General features: G+C 58.6%; 2 protein-coding genes across 2 annotated transcripts; one reads left to right on the top strand and one right to left on the bottom strand.

Annotated features, from left to right (window-relative positions):
- The first annotated feature begins 8 nt into the window (after positions 1-8).
- Positions 9-3328, top strand: CYC1 (cytochrome c1). Its single transcript, XM_077353558.1, has 7 exons — positions 9-272; positions 408-601; positions 1373-1499; positions 1703-1860; positions 1994-2154; positions 2249-2349; positions 2992-3328. The coding sequence occupies exons 1-7, from the start codon at positions 24-26 to the stop codon at positions 3094-3096; spliced, it is 1095 nt and encodes a 364-aa protein (XP_077209673.1). The 5' UTR covers positions 9-23; the 3' UTR covers positions 3097-3328.
- Positions 3329-3444: 116 nt separating this feature from the next.
- Positions 3445-17763, bottom strand: SHARPIN (SHANK associated RH domain interactor). The gene is made up of 14 exons (XM_077353494.1): positions 17401-17763; positions 17109-17283; positions 16509-16625; positions 15790-15931; positions 15583-15673; positions 15122-15389; positions 14878-15008; positions 14521-14694; positions 7835-7995; positions 7645-7756; positions 7253-7432; positions 6123-6221; positions 5316-5459; positions 3445-3937 (listed from the first exon to the last, which is right to left on the bottom strand). Exons 1-14 carry the CDS (start codon positions 17746-17748, stop codon positions 3857-3859), a joined length of 2223 nt encoding a protein of 740 aa, XP_077209609.1. The 5' UTR covers positions 17749-17763; the 3' UTR covers positions 3445-3856.
- Positions 17764-19474: the final 1711 nt, after the last annotated feature.

Below are 19474 nucleotides of genomic sequence, written 5' to 3' on the forward strand. Positions count from 1 at the left end.
CAAGGCGGGGCGTCGGTACCCTCATGGGGCTCTTCCTCTGGCATGACCTACGACCCCCTGCCGCGCAGGCGCAATCCGCCCACGGACGCCCCTCAGGCCCCGCCCCGGAAGCCGCCCGCCTCGGCGCCGCGCGGTGCCTTGTGGGCGGGCGTGGGGGGGCCCGGCTCCCCTCCAAGATGGCGGCGGCGGTGCTGGTCTCGGCGGCGCGGAGCCTGGCGCGTGCCCGGGGGGGCCTCCTGGTGCCGCCCCCGCCCGGAGGGCCCTGCCCGCGGGTAAGACCCCCGCCCCGCCGCGCCCCCCTCCCTCCCTCCTGCTCCTCCCTCCCGGGCGCCCAAGGTCACGGGGTCACCGCCGCGCCCTCCCCCTCTCCTCCCCCCCCTCTGACGCGGCGCTCTCGGTCCCCGCAGGCTCCGCTGGCGTCGCTGGCCGGGCTCTCCCGCGGCAGGAAGGCGGCGCTGGCCACGGCGGGCGTGGTGGCGGCGGGCGGCGCGGGCCTGGCCTGGGCCCTGCACGACGCCGTGGGCGCGGGCGAGCTGCAGCTGCACCCGGCGAACTACCCCTGGAGCCACGGAGGACTCCTCGCCGCCCTCGACCACGCCAGGTGCGTCCCCGCCCGGCCCACGCCGCGCCCCGGGGCACAGGGGGAGGTCATGCGTCGCCCCCGAGGCCCCCTCCTGCTCCACGGCACCGCTTGGGGGGGGGGGCGGCCCCGAGGAGGACATGCCCCGTACCTAGGGGGGCAGCAGACTGCTGCGTGCTTTGCTGCCTAAGGACTGCAGGCATAAGGAAAGTGCATAAGTCGGGCGGAAACTCTCTTATAGCGCCGTGCGTAGGGTAAACACGTTATTGCATATGTGACAAATGGTATTCGCGTTTAAATAATTATGGTCTTGAGGATCTTGTATACTATTGCACACATAGGAATTAACTAGGGCAATAGAATGTGTTACAGGTAAATTTTCATAACGTGAATGGTGAGCAAAACGTTGTATTGCAAACATTACTAGGATTTAAGGCCACGCCAGATCTCCCACATTTGGTACTGCATAAATTGAAGACATCCTCAAGCCTTTTCATGATTTGCATTTTGAGCAAGAAAGATCTCTTAAGAATTTCACAGATTCCAGGTTTCTCAGTGCATCTCAGTTTTCTTGTTTGTTGAAGGGGGCAGAGGAAAAACCTTTTTTTGAATTTTCCTGTGTTCTTTTACGTGGGCTGTCACATCCCTACATCTGTAGCAACAGCAGATGGTGCCTCCTGCCCTTTCACCTCCACTCCCACAGGTGGCTTCTCTGGCGCCACCTTTGGCACCCCTCCATGGCTGTTGGCCACCTCCCATCCTTGCTGATGGTCATTCTCTCCTTGCTTCCAGCGTCCGGCGCGGCTATCAGGTGTACAAGCAGGTATGTTCTGCTTGCCACAGCATGGAGTACTTAGCTTTCCGCAATCTTGTTGGCGTTACTCACACAGAAGCAGAAGCCAAGGCCTTAGCCCAAGAGGTACGTGTCACTCCCTCATCTGCTAGCTGGAAGGGCAGGGAGTCCAGGCCCTTGTGCAGGAGCAGGTGGGGGAGGAGGGAGTTGCAAGACCAGCAGCTGCTTTTACATGATGGGGAATACAAATTCACACTCCATCGGGTGGGAGGGGGTTGATCAGGGCTGGGGGAAGCTCTCACACTCATGATTGGCTCTTCTCGCTGCAGGTTGAGGTGCAGGATGGACCCGATGAAAATGGTGACATGTTTATGCGTCCCGGCAAGCTTTCCGATTACTTTCCTAAGCCTTACCCCAATCCTGAAGCAGCCAGGGCAGCTAATAATGGGGCGCTCCCCCCAGACCTCAGCTATATTGTCAATGCCAGGTAATGTGGGGAGCAAAGACCCCCGTGTGCAAGAACTGGCTCCAGGCTGGCAGGCTCTGCTCAGGGAGGAGGGCAGCTTTCCAGCATGGGGCAGCAGGGTCTGTCCAGCATCACCCGCGTCCTTCTTTTTCAGGCACGGCGGAGAGGACTACGTCTTCTCCCTCCTCACTGGCTACTGTGACCCCCCCGCTGGGGTGTCACTGCGTGAGGGGCTGTACTACAACCCCTTCTTCCCTGGGGAAGCGATTGGCATGGCCCCACCCATCTATAACGAGATTTTGGAATTTGAGGATGGTAAGTAGTGAGTAGGCTGAGGATGGGCTTGGGCCAGGGTCCCAAGGGGCGTCTGCTCCCGCATTGACCCTTGCTCTGCTCCGGCTTTCCGCAGGGACCCCTCCCACCATGTCGCAGATAGCCAAGGATGTCTGCACCTTTTTGCGATGGGCAGCAGAGCCAGAACACGATGACCGCAAGCGAATGGGCCTGAAGGTCAGTCTCTCCCGTATGCCTCTTTCCTCAGAAGGCAGCACAGGGCTCCAGGTCCCACTGGGAAAGGCCAGCTAGCCTCCAGCCAGCAACAGTGGCAAACACAGCTCTTAAGAAGCATGGCCTGGGCGGCCTCAAGCTTGTTGACCTTTGGGATTCTAACCAAGCATGCAGGCTACAGCCACAAGATTTGGAGCAAGCCGTGAAATGGCTGCTGCCAAAGCAACATTTTTAAAAATCGAATGTCCAGTAGCTGATCTGAAGGCTTGCTGATCCAACCATCCCTACCCCTGGTTCCACCCCCCAGATGGGACCAGGAGATACTGACAGGTATGGCTCCCCTGGGCATTATGTTGGGGCCCCGTGAGATAGTCCTCCACCACCCCGTTCTATCAAGGAAATACAAAGGTCAAGAATCCCTACCCGGACCGCTAACTGGTTCTACTGCTGGAAAAATTGGAATGAAATTTCCCCTCCTGTCACCTACATTTCCTGGGAGCAGCACAGAATACAGATTAAATCCCCCCTGTCCTGTTTTCAGATTAAAGATAGTCTCTTCTTCCACCCTTAGAGGATTTCTTTTCCTTCATGAATTGTGGGACATCTTGAGTCTGAAAGAGGGACTAATGCCTTCCCTCTCCCCAGATGCTGCTGATTTCGGCTCTGCTGATACCCCTTGCTTATTACTTGAATCGGCACAAGTGGTCAGTCCTTAAGAGCAGGAAGATCGCCTATCGGCCTCCCAAGTAATCCGTCCAGGGGGCCTGGACCCATCAACCTCCGCTGCCTGAGTGGCACTGCCTCTGCTGCCCCGGGAATGTATGTACAAGCTGGCAGGTGGACAGGTGCTCCGCTCCAGCGCGGCTTCTGTTATTTAATGTCTCTCCATCCACACAGTCACCCATGCAGCCTTGGGAAGAGGACCTTGGGAGACGGGGGTGGCAGGTGCCCAATAATAAACACATGTCTTCAACCAGAGAAACCTCCGTCTTGAAATGCAGTGGGCAAGCAGGCCGGGTGGTGAGTCTGGGTGCACATGGCAGAGAGGGCTGGGACCTCAGCATCCCACCCCCAGTCGCACAAAGGAGCTCTAGCACATTCACAGCATTTCCGCCTTTATTGAATGGACCTTTCATTCTTTCACAAAGCAGCATACACCTTGAGCCCTTCCTGACTCTCCTTTCACGGCCCCTGAGATGGCCCCCAGGGCTTAGGAGCATCGGGGCCCCTGGCAGGAGACCAGGATCGTGCGGGGAGGAGGGTGCCTGGGAGAGTTGCTCTTGGTATTCCCTGGCCCACCCCTGATGCTTGTCTTCAGAGGTAGCTATGGACTGTCAGCAAGTTGTGGGAAAATCCGCCTCCATCAGAATGGATGAAGCATTAGTCAGCAACTACAGGGTTAAAAAGTCCGATGAGGGAGCAGTCTCTGTCTCCAGCTAAGCCCCACCCACAGCAGTTTGGAGGAAGGGGGTGCTCTTCACGTCTCCTCCTCCTCCTGGATAGGATGTACTCAGTGGCAGTTTTGACAATTAGGGTGGCACCTCTGCCCATCTACGTTGCACCGGCAACCTCCACTGGTGTCCCCAGGACCCTGCAGGGAACGAGGAGAATAATGCCTCAGGTGGGTCAACGCACACCAGGAGACATAAGTACCACATTAGACCCGACACTGACAGGTTGGCAACAATAGTGACATGCTTCCGGCTGCTACCCCAACCACAGCAAACAATCCATTGTCTATAGCCAACCCTTGGCTACAGCTCAATTCCTAGCCCTCAGACGGAGAAATACAACTGACAGATCCACAGCTATGGATGTGCGATAAAACCCCAAGTAAATTCTGGGTTTGAACTAAATCTACCTGAACCCAATTTGGCTTACCCAGAATCCCAGTTTTTGGTACTCTGATTTGGGTTCATCTTGATGTGGGAAAGCTGATTTATTTCAGCTTCAAGGCATTTAAAGGGTCTCTTTAAATAACTCCAGAGCCACCAAACAGTTAATGCGCTGTTTGTAGGGCTTCTTCTCTGCACATTGGCTGTTCTTCTGGCAGCGGTGGCTGAATCAAAAATGGAATGGGCGCAGCTTTTGCCATGCAGGACCGAAATCACACTAGGGGTTCCTCGCTTGGCTAAAAAATCTGGGAAAAAACCTAAATCGTACTCAGCCCACCAAGATACAAAGTGATTCTAGCTGTATCAGAAGAAGTGAATGGTGGACTCACAATCTCCTCCCCTGCAACAAATATTGTTAGCTTCAAGTGGGTAGTCATGTTGGCCTGAAGCAGCAGAACAAACTTGTATTCCAGTGGCATCTCTAAGGCCAAGAAAGTTTATTCAAGGTATGAGCAGTAAAAGAAAGGTGCACCTGAAAGGGTCACAAGTGCTCGGCTAGTCTTGAGCATTGGCCGTGCTCTTTTCAAGGTCACCTATCCAATCCCACGGCTGGGCTGGAAATGAAAGACTAGACCAGCAGGAGACATCTCTTGTGACAGCTGCAGAACCCTGAATGGCTTTTCCCCAGAGGCCGCCTGCCCCCTCCAAGCACTCTTTCCAGGATGGAGTAAGGAATTCCGATCATGGTAAGTGTTCTTTTGTGCCCTGCCATGGCAGTGAATTCCAGAGGCCCACTGGGGATTGTGGCTGAGAGCCCAGTTAAAGGAGCAGGTCACAGGTGACAGGACTGGCCTCTACCGGACACCTCAGAGAGCCTCACCTGTCCCCAGCAGACTGGACTGAATGCAGGAGACTAAAGGAGGGAGGGCATCTCATAAGGCAGCTTCAGGGGTAGAGAAGGAGGAAATCAACAGCGGTAAGCAGAGGGCAGGCAAAGTAGAACCCACTGGCTGCAGCTCCACCAGACATGGCTGGGAAAGAGGCCAATACTATGCAGCCTGGTTTTGGTGCAGAATTGGGCTGGGGGTTGGCACCCGGCCACCCATTACTGGCCACCCAAGCCCACCTACTCACCCCTGGCCCCCAGCGGGGCCCTTTGGTCACCCAGCAGATCTCTGCCTGGCAGACAGGGCAGCGGAGCCAGTCACAACCACCCTTCTTCTGGACCACGATGCGGCAAACGGGGCAGTGCATGGCCTCCCCCAGCTGCACCAGCGTCTGCAAAAGGGAGCGGGAGAGAAACAAGGGCAGTCGGGCAGGAAACACAGCCCAGCCACAAAGGCCAGGCCAGGCAGGCACCGAGAAGAACCTGCAGACAGGGCGTTAGACGGTCAATGGGAAGAGACGTTCATCCCCAACTCCCTCCCCTGGCACCTCCTCCATTTATTTTGGTAAAATAAAATATAGTTTAAAAAAAAAAACTGCAGGCAAAGAGAGCCTTGGGTGGGGGGGGGCAGCGTTCCCTGCCTCACCAGCCTCGTGGCGCTCTGGCATGTTGGAGCTGGCAGGCGTGGCACCCGTGGGCTTCCAAGAGGCTTTTGACCAAGTGCCTCGCCAAGCCTAACAGTCCTGGATATGGTGGCCGGTTCCCATAGGGATTAAGAACTGGTTAGAATGACCGGGAGCAAAGAGGAGGAATGAACTGGCCGTTCTCACTGAGGAGGGAAGCAAGCAGTGGGGGCGGAAGGGAGCTGCCCTTCGGAGTGAGCAGCCAAGACGGCTGGTCTTCTCCTCTTACGTCCCTTCCTGGCCTCGGGTCTATAGAAGGCAAATGAACTCCAAAGCCTGAAGCAAATGGACTCCAAGCTAGATGAGCCGCAGTCGGGGGGGGGGGGGGGGACACCTGCTGCTGAGCACCCCGTGGACAGCGCTGCCCCTCACCTTCAGCATGTTGCTGGTCTCCCGGGCTGCAGCGTCGCTCTGGGCCTGGGCCTGCAGCTTGTCCTGGTACTGCTTGCAGTTCATGCCCTCGTGAATGGCCTGCGGGTGAGAAAAGGGGCTCAGCTCCTCTGGGCTGCCCCACCGGGCTTCCTCTGCAGCCCACAGCCAGGCTCCAAGGAGCTGGGGGAGCAAAAGGCCTGCTGCAGGAGGAGGCGGCACTGCACGCCTGGACCCCTTCAACGCGGGAGGGGGGAGGGCAAGGCGTGGCAAGGCCAGGTTGAGGCCACATCCAGTCCGAAGGGCTGCCAATCCATTCAACTCTGCCAGTGATGCATGGGCCTTCAGCAGGCCAGGGGTTCGTGGCCTGGTTTCCTTTCCTCACCTGGTTGCCCTTCTGGGAGGCTAATAGGGACCTATGGGAGCCTGGGGCCGGGGCCCACTGGCAGTCCAGGAGAGCAGAATGCAGCACTGCAGGAACGAAGACACCGTGCCCCAGAGAGCTGACAGGGAGGACTCAGAAGGGATGCTGCAGAGTGCGGGGGGGGGGGGGGCAGGGCGTGGAAGGGTCCCACCAAAGCGATTTAGGGATTTATTCAGGTTACTCAAGTTGTGGAATTCTCTGTCAGTGAAAAGGGAGTAGGGCAGACCCCATCAATTGTGAAGGAAGCCTCTGTCATAAGGGTAGAAGTCCGGTGCCAGGAAGAAACGCCAGCAGCAGGCCTGGTCCTCCAGGGCAGCTCTTTCAGCTGTTTTCTAAACGGTGCAGGGGGAGTGGAGGCTCTTCTCATGCTCTTACGTGAGTCTGCAGAAAACCTGGAAGCCAGCTTGGTGTTGTGGTTAAGAGTGGTGGCCTCTGGTCTGGAGAACCAGGTTTGTTCCCCCCAGTCCTCATCCCCATGCAGCAGCTGGGTAACTATGGGCTAGTCACAGTCCTGATAGAGCTATTCTCACAGAGCTCTCTCAGGCCCACCTCCCACCCAGGGTGTCTGTTGTGGAGAGAGGAAGGGAAGGCGATTGGAAGCCGCTTTGAGACTCTTTCGGGTAGGGGAAAGTGGGGTATAAGAACCAGGTCTTCTGGGTTGGTTCCCGGATGGAGAGGCTTTGCCTGCCGCCCTCTCCTGCCGGCTCACCTTGCAGACCAGGCAGTTGAGCGCCCAGCAGATGGGGCAGCGGAAGTCGTTGACGTCGTCTTCGTAGATGCACCAGCCCAGGCAGTCGGCCGTCTGGCAGTGGTAGCTGTTCTGGGCACGGCTCTCGGCCACCGCCAGCCTCCTCTCCAGGAAGCGCTCGTACTCCTCCCGCGAGACCAGCTGCAGAGACGGGATGCTGCTTCAGTGTCCTGTGGGGAGGGGAGAGCCAGAGGCGCCAGGGGTGTGGGGCAGGGACGGGGCTTCCAAGGCCAAAGCCCCAGCAGGCTGGGCCCCCGGGGCAAAGGCTTCCCGCCAGCACCTGCACACCTCCAGACAACCTGCCTGGCACCCAGCAGGGCCAGGCAGCCTATGTCAAGGCCGGCTACACTCACCGCCCGGATCTCACGATCTTGGAGATGGCTGCTGCAGGCATAGCTGTCATCCCGGAAGGGGCAGGACACCTGGGGCTCCTCGCTGCAGTTGATCAGCTGCCGCAGACAGTCCCTGCCAAGGGAAGGGGGTGCAGTCAGGCTTCGGGCTGCTTGGCCTCCCCCTGGCCTCCCAGGCAGCAGTGCACGTTACCTGCAGAAGCTGTGCAGGCATTCACGGAGCAGCACCCCCTGTCCCGGCTCCACATCCAAGTAACAGATGCGGCACTCTGTGGCTTCCTGGGTGGGCACCAGGGCCTCCTCGTCCAGCTGGCACAGCTGCTGGAAGTTCTGCCACCGCTCCTGCTCCAGGGCCTGGGTGGGGGAGATTAGTCAGAGGGACTGCGGTGGCCCTGGGGGGAAGGAGCTCAGCCCCAGCAGGAGGCCCCACTTCAAACCTCCAGCAACCAGGAGCCCCAACGAGCTGGCTGGCAGCAAGGGAAGGGAACTAAAGGCAGGGCAGAGATCCCGGGAAGGGGAGGGGGGCTGGCTGGCTGAGAGAAGAGAGGCTGTGGCCCCCTGGCCTGGGAGGCAAATCAGCAGAGGAGGCAGAGATCCAGCCCCTGCCCTTCTCGACAGCAATTCTACCCCCCCCCCCCCCGGCAGCTTCCAGCCCACAATTTGTCCCCAGCAGCCGTGGGGGGCTGCCCGTGTGATGTTCTCCTGGCCTGGGGGAGGATTGATTAGCTGGCCACTAGGCCAAGAACCAGAAGGAAGGTTCCTGCTCCCACTGCCGCCTAGAGACCCCCCTCCCCCCCGTGCCACTCGGAGAAGCCCTGGAAGGAAGGGGGAGCCAATCCCATCTGATCTGGGGGCTTTTTCCTTCTGCTCTCAAGAACCTGTCAGGCCAAACTCTCTGCAGCCCCCAGGAGCTGGCAAGAGGATTTTGGCTTGCTCTTGCCTGGCCTGCCATACAGGAGGAGAACCTAAAGCTCTTGGGGAAAAGGAGGTCCATGAGCCCAGCTGTCTGCCCCACAAGAGACACAGGACCCAGACGGGCACACCCCTGCAGCCAGTTGACTTACACACCCACCCATTCCCTGCTTCTGCCATGGCTTGCCCGGCTGAGCTCCCTGCTGCCTGGGGTCCTGGGCCCTGCTCCCACTCTACCCCCAGGGGCACTAGGAGGAGGAGGGGCCCCAGGGGAAGAGATAGCCACCTGTCCAGTTTGCCTCAAGAGGACATCCCAAAGCAGAGATGCAATAAGGCGAGAGGGGGGGAGGGGTTGGCCTGCCCCACTTGGGCTCTGCTGTCCGGGGGGGGGGGGGAGCAGGATGGGCACAGACTGGAGCCATGGCGCTCACCTTGGACTCGACTGCATTGGCTGCTTCCCAAAGAACACCAGTTCCACCCCACTGCCAGGCCCGCACCACCCCGCACAAGTTGGGGACAAAGCACAGGCGGGATCTCCTGCACAAACTCGTAAAGGAAGGCTTCTGACTGTGCCAGCAGCAGCTGAAGACCCCCCCCCGCCCCGCAGGGACAGTGAGGCTGCTGGAGGGGGCAATTCCAGGGGCAGCGGTGGGCCGAGGGCACCCTGATCACCCAGTCCCATGAAGCTGGCCCATGCAGAGGTGGGGAAAGCCCTCTCCTGGGGGCAGCCCTGCAATGACCCTACCCCCTGAGAGGCCCTCGGCTGTGGTCTGTCAGGGGGGGCAGGGAGGGAGGGGCCATCACTGCCAGAAGTGTGTTATTTCTTCAGCATACTTTCCATGTAGGGGACTCCCTGCTCCTTTGGAGGACACTGGCATGGACACTGAAAGGGCACGCTGGGACACAATGCTTGCCTTGACCAGGGCCCGCTCTATTTCGTAGAACCCTAGGGTGGGAAGGGGCCATCCAGGCCATCTAGTCCCACCCCCTGCTCAGTGCAGGATCAGCCTCAAGCATCCAGGAGAAGGATCAGTCCATAGAATCATAGAGTTGGAAGGGGCCACACAGGCCATCTAGTCCAACCCCCTGCTCAACGCTGGTTCAGCTCAAAGCTGCTGCTTGAAAACTGGCAGTGAGGGGGAGCTTCCCACCGCCAGAGGCAGCCCACTCCATGGCTGAACTACGACTGGAAAACATTTTACAAATATCTGTTTAGCCTGGAGAGATGACTAAGAGGTTATCACCTCTTCAAGTGTGGCTATGCTATCATAGAGTCATAGAATTGGAAGGGAGCTGCAGCGTCATCTAGTCCAACCCCCTGCACAATGCGGGAGATTCACAACTAACTGCCCACCTAGTGACCCAAATTCCATTTCCAGATGATCCCCCCCCCCAAAAGAAAAAACACAGAATGTCTGGCCAGTTTGATCTGGAGGAAATTTGCCTTCTGACCCCGATGAGGATCAACATTTCCCTGGGTGTTCAAGAAAGGGCCACAAGAGCCAAGCTCTCCCTTCCTGCCCCCCCACTTGCAACCTGCCTAAATTCACAGAATCAGTATTTCTGTCAGATGACTCTGCAGAAAAGCATGCAAGGAGAAGCCGCCACCTCCCGAGGAAGCCTATTCCACTGGTATTCTTCCTGCCATAAGCTTGCACGTGCATGCATTTTTAAGACCAGCCAAGTTTTCTTCCGGGTAAAAGCTTTTGTGTGCATGCACACTTCTCGTGGTGCCACTGGACTCAAATAAAAGCAAGCCCAGATTTACGGGAGTCTCCATGTTGGTCTGAAGCAGCGGTACACAGGATAAAGGGTTGTTTTCTGTTGCCCCAGAGAGTCAGACCAGAACTAATGGGACGAAATTAATTCAGAAGAAATGTTCAAGGAAAGGCAGCCACCAGGGGAAGGAAATGTCCAAGGCCTGCTGGCCCATACGTGGGACCAACAGCCTATAACGTCTCCATTTTCTATGTCTGTTAAGGCTCTGTCTGGGATTCTATATTTTTTCTATGCTGCACTCGCATATACGCCAGACCACTGATGGAGGCAGCAACATCTAAACAAGTTCGGTCAGGGTTTATAGGATTGGATTTCATCACAGGCTCGGTATAAAGTCTTAGGGTGTTTTTAATTGATATGGAGATGATGAATCAATATTGGCATTTTTATCACTACATCTTATTTCAGAAACTCCAGGGTGCGCTCTCATTCGGCCCAGAGACATGTCCCTTCTTGCCAAATGTCTGGGGCTCCTGGTCTGCTGGCAGTCCCTGCCCTTTGCCCTCACAGCCGATTCTCGGGGCACCATTCCCAGGGAGCTCCCAGCAGGAGGCCCTGGGCAAAGCCCCCAAGCCTCGGACCTGAGGCAGCCATCCAATGACCAGGAGGCAGGGGAGAGGCCCAAAACATCAAAGGAAGTAGCAGACTCCGCCTGGCTCCTCCAGGCATACATCTCCCCTTGGAGCAGGGGAAGCAGCACGTGGAGAAGGGAGATCCAGGAGACATTGGAGCAGCCAGGTGGCAAAGATCTTCCTTTGTCACGACACTTCTGCTAGACCAGCACAACCAATCGCCCCAAAAGCCATCATGGGCTCTCAACAAGAGTCCCACGGGCGCTTAGCAGTTGGGATGAGCGGGCAGGGGCCCACCTGGACAGTTCTTGCCATGGAGGAGGACCAACAGGCACTCGGTGCGGCGGAGGGGAAAGAGATGCAGCCAAAGGAAACGCTTATTTACGGAAGGAGGAGTTGAACTGTGGAATCCACTTACAGATTTCCAGCAAGGCAGTCCATCAATGGCTAATCAGCCTGGCTAGCAAAAGGAGCCTCCACATTCAGAGGCAGTCCACCTTTGAAACCCACTCTTGGAGGGCAGCATCAGTGCAGGGATTTGGCCAACATGCTCTATCTGTTAGTCTTCCGGCATGAATGCTGTGAAGCAGGAAGTGGCAGCAGATCCAGCACAGCCCTGACCCAGCAGACCTCTTCTTCTTCTTCTTCCGTTAGGCCCTCACCAAGAAACACGCACTCCTGGTCCCGTCCCTGAAGCCACTGTGTGCTCAGCAGCCCCGCCCAGAATCAGCACTGTGAAATTGATGCTGGGGGTGGGGGACTCAACCCTCCCGCCCCCCCCCCCAGTGCGAGTGGATGGGCCTGGGGGCGCACCCTCCGGTCCTTCCCCAGTCTCCTCCTCCCCCCCAAACTCAGGCAGCTCCGACACCAAGCTGGCCTTTCTGGCCCACAGGAATCATTTAATAGAACAAGATGCTCATTCTTCAAGTCTCTTCAAAGATACAAACACTTTACAGAAATAAAACCCATCTGAAAGGGGCAGGGAAACTTCAACGGCAGAAAAATCACAGTGTTCCACGCAAGGAGGCCAGTGGCCTCCCCAGAAACGTGAACGGGAGCGGGGGCACTTCAGGAGGCCAAGGCTTGCTACCTAGGCAGCCCCCTGTCAGAGCCCCACCCCAAAAAGGCACAGACCCCTCCTCCCCTGAGAAACCAGCAGCTCTGAAGTGAGGCCCGCTGGGAAGCACTGGCTTCTCCCGCCACCTCCCTGAAGCAACCACTGCTGCTGCCCAGTGGCTCAGAAAGCCTGGGGGACTTGGCGGGGGGGGGGCTGTCAGTGCCAACCTCCAGCAGAGCCAGGCTAGTGATAGTGATGCCCCCCCCCAAGAGGCCTGTCCCCACCGTCATCCTACTCCTCAAGGGTCAGGAAGGACTGAGCACAGGCGGCCTGGCAAGGTAGCCCAGCATGCAGTGCTCTGAACAGCCTGCAGCCAGCATGCGGCAGATCCTTCATACAGGGGGACTGGAAGAAGACAGCTTTCACCCCTGAGGGCCAGATACCCCCCAGGGCACCTGCAAGGTCTATCCCAGGGCAAAGTTCTTCTGTCCAAGAAGAAACCAGGCCCTTTCATGTGCAAGATGCGGCCCCCTTTCCCATGGAGGCTTTGGGGTCTGCAGAACTGAGCCAGAAAGCAAAGCCACAGACGATAACTTCCAGGCCTGAACTGGGGGTGGGATGGGGATGGTGAGCAGTTGCCAGGCCCCTGCACCACGAGGAGTGTCCTTGTCCAGAAGTCACTGTGGTCACACAAACCCCTGAGAGGTGACACCACAGAGAAACCTCTTCTGCAACACCCCGTAGAACTGGCCCCTGCCCCCGCTCGATCAACCCACAAAGTCCCCCGGACTCGGCGGGCAACAGAAACATTGAACGGGGATTTTCAGAAGGCAAACAAGGAACCCGAGAGCCAGCCAGCCAGCCAGGCGTCTCCCCCATCAGTGGTTCAGCCGACACTTTGCTCCTCACGGCAGCTGCTGCCACAAACTTCTCCTGAGAGGTCCTGCCTGCGGGCTCAATCAAGGCAGGCCCGGCCGCAAAGCAGGCACTCTGCTGCTCAGGACGCCAGGTTACGGCTAGGAGAACTCCGAGGAGACGTGGATGAAGTCATCCAGGGAGCTGGGGCCGTGGGCACGGGGCAGAGCTGGACCGCCTTCTCTCCTTCCCTTTTCCTGCCACGAGAGAAAAAAGAACGAAGAGAAGAGAGTCACAGAGTGCCAGGACTCACCCAAAGGGGTGAAGGCGGGGGGGTTGGGGGTAGGGGGTAGAAAGTCAGAAGTAAATCGTTCCCCCTGGACCTGTTTTTCCAAAGGGGAGAGATGCCATTTTTGTAAGCTAACAACAAAAAGAAGGGCCATTTTTATCACTTCTGGAATTCTTTCAATTTGTTTTAATTGAGCGTTTTACTCAGAATATGTAGCATTAAGATTTACATAGGAATCTACTTGATTAGGTCATTTTTATGGATGCTGTGCATTATTTTCAAGCACATATTTAATGCTTTAGCCTGACTAATTCATCTACAGCATTCATCTTTCTCAACCAGGGTTTCCTGAATGGGTTAATTAATTTTTATATGTGAAAATCAATTAAACATTTATTGGGTGATATGCCCATATATGGTCATGTCAACCCCCCCCCCATGGCTAATGAGGAGGGGGCCCTGGTGGGTGTGCATACCACGATGCTTCCCAACCCTTTCCTGTGCAATCCCATCACTCCTGGCCTATTGTATGTTCTCTGGATAACACTATTATGTAACACACACAACACTTCCAAGTGGTAAAATTTAACCACCAATTAAGCAGTGAGCCCCAACAGCTACCTATTCCAGCTCTCTTTTCAGGAGGCAGAATCTCAAAATGCACATGCTGGAATGGCGCAGCAGACAGCACTGGGCAGGGCTCTCTTTTGGGCAGAAAATGACAGCCTTTGTACTTTCAAATCCCACCATCAATAGGCCAAATATTACAGCTATAAATGAAACATTTTATGTTGGCTAAGCTGTAAAATGACGAGCTTGGTCTTGCTAGGACAGCATGGCCCAAACCAGGTTCCCCACCAGGTTCCTCCAAAACCAGCTATGCTTTCCACGATTCCCAGATTTACAGAAACGTTACAGCTCTCTGCTCAAACTGGTCCCAGCCAAACATCTCACAAATGGGGAGCCACGGGGGTCTGGCCACGCCTGAGGCTGACATGGGGGGGGAGGCACAGTTGTGATCAGATGTACGTCTGTGGGTTCCCGCCCTGGGCCTGAGCCAGGCACTTGTGCTCCACTGTTGGGGAGAGATGCAGAAAAGTCTCCCTCTATGTCTGCCAGGAAGGAGTGGAGGGGAGCCTGATGCCATCTCCTGGCTGGCATGCACCCCTGCCCCCTTCCTAACCATCATTCAAAGCCAATCTTAACATCCAGGCGGAAAAAAACAAGCAACCCCCTGGTGGAGGCCAGGTCATAAAGATGAAGGTCACAACCACCACGAAAGGCAGCCAAGGCCAATTAAGGGTCCAGCCAGCTCTTGCCAACCCGCCACGCACACACAGCGGAGATTCCCTCCGTCCAGCAGCCCCGGGGGCCTCACCTGGCTCTCTGGGCAGAGAAAAGAGCAGCCGTCTCACCTGCTGGTACTGCAAGATTCCCTCCTTCTCCCGCTGCATCCGCCACAGCTCCGTTTCATCAGGCCTGTAGCTGCCAGGAACCACGTAACTGGCAGGCCGGTCGGTGCTGCACATTTCACAGCCGGGCCGGGTGGGCTTGTTGATGAACGTGCAGGTGGGACACGGCCAGCCAGCCTGCAAGACAAGTAGAGGGAGAGATCAAGGGGACCCCAGCTTAACCAGCCCTTCGCCCACTGGGAGACATGGCTCAACACTGACGGGGAGGCTCTCGGACCACCCTGGCAGGTGCAAGAGAGTTATCAGGAGCATCTCCCCCTGCCGGAGACAGCCCTGCCGGAGTGAGGCCAGAGACTCTACCTGGACAGGCGAAGGGGGAGCCACGTTTGCAGCCGCAGGAGTGTGAGGCTGGCCGGGAAGGAGGTTGGTGAGCTGCAGCGCGCTCAGCCTCTCCTCGATATCCGTCTCCTTACCTCCGCGGGACACACCTGCTGGTCAGAGGCGCAGCGGGCAGAAGCGTTATTCGCTTGCAGGGAGAAAGAGGCGGCAGCCAACCACACCCAGGCAAGCCCTGGCCTCTGGCAAGGAAGCGCTGGCCACCCACCTGTCTTCGGCAGAGGGCTGGACGCAGGCCGTCCCGTGCTGGAGCCCTCCGAGAGCGAAGAAGGGGCTGGCTGCAGCACCATCCAGTTTTTGTCCTCTCTGTAGCGCTGCTCTGAGAGATTGGCCACCTTTGCGGTCAGCAAGTAGAGGAAGGCCGTGTCTCCATCCTTCCGAATCCCATAGGAGCCCACGGTCTGGTCATCCACACAGAGGCACTGCCCAATAATCCAGCGCTGGACACTGGGGTGGAAACCGTAGTCATGAAAGACCTTGGAAAGGACAGAAAACGGAGGGATGGTCAGTGCTAGACAAGCCCCCCAGTTGCTAGTCTCTCCGTCACAGCCGTTGGACGGGCTCAGGACTTGTTCCTGACAGGGGCCACCTTCCCTGAGGCTTCCTGGAGACTTAAAGGCAGAACTGGTTTCTCTGGGCTGCCTCTTTCAGCCTCCCGGTGGTAGCTACCTTCTGCCTGAGAGCTGCAATTGTGGTATAAGTATGGACCGGAATGGTGATATTGGCTGAGCACGTAGCGTCCTCCACGCCCACCTTCATGCTGCAGGGAAGAAAAGCAGCGAACAAGAGGACACGTTGTCAGACGACCCAGCACAAACCACTCCTGTCCAGGCCAAACTTTCCCCGCCCGGATCTCCCTGCTCCAAGCACACACACCTGATCTCACTCGCAGGGTAGCAAGATTCCTTGGGCAGGATGCGCAGAGGCACCTGCTGCTGAGCCAGCACTGTGGCACATTGTGCAGCCCCCTCCTGGTCCCCAAGCGCAATAGCTGTGGAAAGCTGGAAGGCCAGGTCTTCTGAGGAGAGAAGGACACGGAGACTGACAGGAATCAGCCACCCTCTCGTGCCATCGCGGCTGGCCAGGCTGCCCCTCCCCGCCACGCAGGGCACTTCTTGAGAGACAAGGCTCCACGCCCCCTTCCTCCCAGCTGGAAGAAATGACTGAAGTCTACAGGCTTCCCTTTGTTATGCAGCGGTGCATTCCCCAGCACTATTTCTACGCACCACCCCGGACAGCTTGCTTTTAAAGTCATATATTCTCCTTACTCACGCTCCCAGCTACTGGCCAACGATCTCTCAAAGAGCCCAGTCCCCACACCCAACGCTGGCAGAAGGAAGGCCCCAGCCCACGGATGCCACCTTCCACGAGGCCTGGGTGGGCTCTGCAGCCAAGGAAGCAAGCAAAAGTGCCAAGGCCTGCCTGCTGTTTTCCAGCAGCAAAAACCGGTCACTTTTCCAGGCGGCACCATTTAGGTTCTTCCTAGTGCGTTTCCTCAGTATTTGTTCTCGACTTGCCGTGAGATTCAGAGAGAGCCCCTGGCCAACTACTGGCAGCCCTCGACAGCCCCTTGCCCAGCCCAGCTGGCCACCAACCTTTCCTGGCCATCTCCAACGACGGAGAGGCCTCAGGCTCTCCCACGGGCAGAGAGTTCGTCGCAGCCGAGAGGTGGGTAGGAGACCGTCCCGTCACCACGTGGGAGCCCTCAGGAGCTGGGGAGACACAGAGAAGAGTTTCAGGAGACAGAAGCACTTGGCTCCACACACGGAGCAGCCGGCTCAGGGGCCAGGCCTGAAATCCCCACACTGGAGAAAAAGCAGTGCAGAAAGCAAGGCCTTTCCCCAAGAAGAGCTCCCTCCAGCTAAGCCTGGCTGCTGCACCTGGAAGAGGCTATTGGCAGCCTGGTCCTCCATGCTGGGGCCCCAAGGAGCCTGTGGCCGCACTGACCTTGGATCATGGCCACCGTGCGTGAGAAATGGGAGGCTGCAGGACCCGGGAGCAGCTGTTCACTTCCAAGGCAGGGCGCCTCGAAACACAACCCGCACGAGCCCCGCGGCCACCCCGGGGCCAGAGTCTGCGTGGGCTTCTCGGGGCCGGAGTCTGGACGCCAGGCCCCCCATCTGGGCAGCCCGAGCCTGCCTTCTGAGCAGGGCCCCCTCCGCCGCCTCTCCCGCCCGCCCGCCCGCCGGGCTGACCTCTGTGGGCCTCGCGGAGGGAGCTGCTGAGGGCGGCCCACCAGCGCTGCGCCTCGTGCTCGTCGTCGAAGTGGAAGGCGATGGGGTCGTCGGGGCGCGCCAGGACCCGCAGCTCGTGGCACGTGGGCGCCTTCACCTCGTACGAGATCTCCCGCAGCGCGTACTCGGCCAGGCCCTGCGGACACCAGGCGGGGGGGGGGGCGTCAGGAGGGGGGGAGGGAGGGAGGGGGAGGGTCTCCGCGGCGGCCACCCACCCCCCACTCGAAGGCCCCCCGCCCCCCGCCGTCCTCACCGCCTCGGGCCCCGAGTCCGGGCCGCCCCTGAGGCCGAGGCGGAAGCGGTCGTGGCCGGGCGCGGCGCTGAGCTGCAGGCGGAGGAGGCGGCGGCCGGCGCGGCCCAGGAGCGGCAGCGGGGAGGGCCGAGGCACCCAGGCCTGCGCCGACGCCACCACCCGCGGCCGCCCCGCCGCCCCGCCCGGCCCCGCCGACGCCATCGCCCGCCCTGCCCGCCTGCCTGCCTTCCGCCGGCCGCCCTTCCGGTCACGTGCCCCCGCCGGCGCGACTACAGCCCCCAGCAGCCCCTGCGGCACCGCCGGCCCTTCCGCCCCCGGGCCCCCGGCGCCCACTGCAGGCACGGACATGCCGCCGGAGGAGGAGCCCTCGAAGCGCCAGGGTCGCAGGACGAGCACGGCGGAAGCCTCATCTAACGTGCAGAACCATTCAGAAAACACTTTCCCTTAAACGGAGAGGCAGGACTCCAAGGCCTGGGGGCGGCGCCCTGCTGACAGCCACGCATCCCAAAATACTTCAAGGCAAAAGAAAAGCCGAGTGGAACCTTAAAGACAGCCCTGACCTGGAGGAGGCAGCCTAGCCTGATCTCATCAGATCTGGGAAGCAGAGGAGCACGGCCACACACCTTGATCCACCTCTGAGCATCTCCCTTGGAAATCCTCAGGTTGCCATCAGTGAACTACATCAGGGCAGCACCTGACACACACAATCATAGAATCATAGAGTTGGAAGAGCCATCCAGGCCATCTAGTCCAAGCCCCTGCTCAAGGCATTATCAGCCTATCAATCAATCAATTTATGGTCCATTGACCAGCAAACAGAATCAGCCTCAAGTATCCTGGATAAGGATCTGTCCAGCTGCTGCCTGAAGACAGCCAGTGAGGGGGAGCTCCCCACCTCCGGAGGCAGCCCCTTCCTCTGCTGAACTCCTAGACTCCAATAGTGGGAAGGGGCCATGCAGGCCATCTAGTCCCACCCCCTGCTCAGTGCAGGATCAGCCTCAAGCACTCAGGAGAAGGATCTGTCCGCCAGGGGAGGGGGAGCTCCCCACCTCCTTTGGCAACCCAGAGTGGGAAGGGGCCATCCAGTCTCACCCCCTGCTCAAGGTACGATCATTGGAGAGGACTGGCTGTTGGCTTTATTCCCTCCTGTATTTTTCAGTTGGTCCTCATGTGCCCTGCACTGGGGGGGAGGGGGGGGGACGGGAAGCTGGCTTAACAGACTTGGGACTCCTGGACTGGGGTGTGCTTCAATGTGATAAGGAAGGCCTGCAGAATTTTCTAGGAAGGGCCAAGGCGGAGAGCAAGAGTTGACTTTCTTTTTCATTCGTTCTTTCATGTAATTCATATACCACCCCTCGCTGCGCCAGCAACCTCCAGGGACCACCAGATGTCAGGAGCCTGGCAGAGGGACCGGCTGTGGGAAAGTCCCTGTCGTTGTCCTCATCTGAACGCCTGCTGGAAGAGCTCTTCCTTGCTTGAGCTCGGGGAGGGCCTGGACTTCATTGGGGGGCTCGTTCCACCAGGTCGCGGCCAGGCGGACTTCTTTGGGGCCGGGGATGGCCAAGTTGTTGGAATGGGCCGAGTGAGTCGCCCTTCGCGGAAGAGATGCAGACGGACGCAGGACGCTGGCCACGGAGGCCTCGGGGCACCCACCCGAGGTTCCAGCACCTGAAACCTGATCCAGGATCCGAAGGGCCGCCCGTGGGGTTGGGTGGGGACTGCGATTTGCACTCTCCGCGGCTTCTGCGGCAGGGCTCCGAAAGGCCCACGTCGCACGGATGACTGTGCCCAGGCAGGGCGCGAGGCGGGGGCAACAGGCCAGCTGCTTCCCTGCGTGGGCCGGCCCACGAGCAGCGGCCCTTGCAGAGCCCGGCAACCGGGCGCCCCGGGAGCATTCGCACGGCCACGCCCACTGGCCGCCCCGCCCCCTCCCGCGAGGGCGTGGCCGGGTGTCTTTGTTCCTCCGAGAGCCGAACGGCGGCCCCGACGCCGCAGCCTATCAGGGCCGAGCTCCATCCTGTCCGAGGGGGGGCGGGAATGCTGCTGAGGAACGGCGCCTTCGTCCAATAGCGTC

The sequence above is a fragment of the Paroedura picta genome, chromosome 9, assembly GCF_049243985.1.
Source record: "Paroedura picta isolate Pp20150507F chromosome 9, Ppicta_v3.0, whole genome shotgun sequence".
Classification (NCBI taxonomy): Eukaryota; Metazoa; Chordata; class Lepidosauria; order Squamata; family Gekkonidae; genus Paroedura; species Paroedura picta.

Excerpts from the sequence above, each read along its gene's own strand:
- CYC1 (XM_077353558.1), top strand. The coding sequence starts at position 24 with ATGGGGCTCTTCCTCTGGCATGACCTACGACCCCCTGCCGCGCAGGCG. Across the intron at positions 602-1,372 it reads GCCGCCCTCGACCACGCCAG|CGTCCGGCGCGGCTATCAGG; the intron begins GTGCGTCCCCGC and ends CCTTGCTTCCAG. Across the intron at positions 2,155-2,248 it reads GATTTTGGAATTTGAGGATG|GGACCCCTCCCACCATGTCG; the intron begins GTAAGTAGTGAG and ends GGCTTTCCGCAG.
- SHARPIN (XM_077353494.1), bottom strand. The coding sequence starts at position 17,748 with ATGTCCGTGCCTGCAGTGGGCGCCGGGGGCCCGGGGGCGGAAGGGCCG. Across the intron at positions 15,390-15,582 it reads TTGCAGCTCTCAGGCAGAAG|GTCTTTCATGACTACGGTTT; the intron begins GTAGCTACCACC and ends GTCCTTTCCAAG. Across the intron at positions 15,009-15,121 it reads CAGCCCTCTGCCGAAGACAG|CAGGTGTGTCCCGCGGAGGT; the intron begins GTGGGTGGCCAG and ends GCCTCTGACCAG.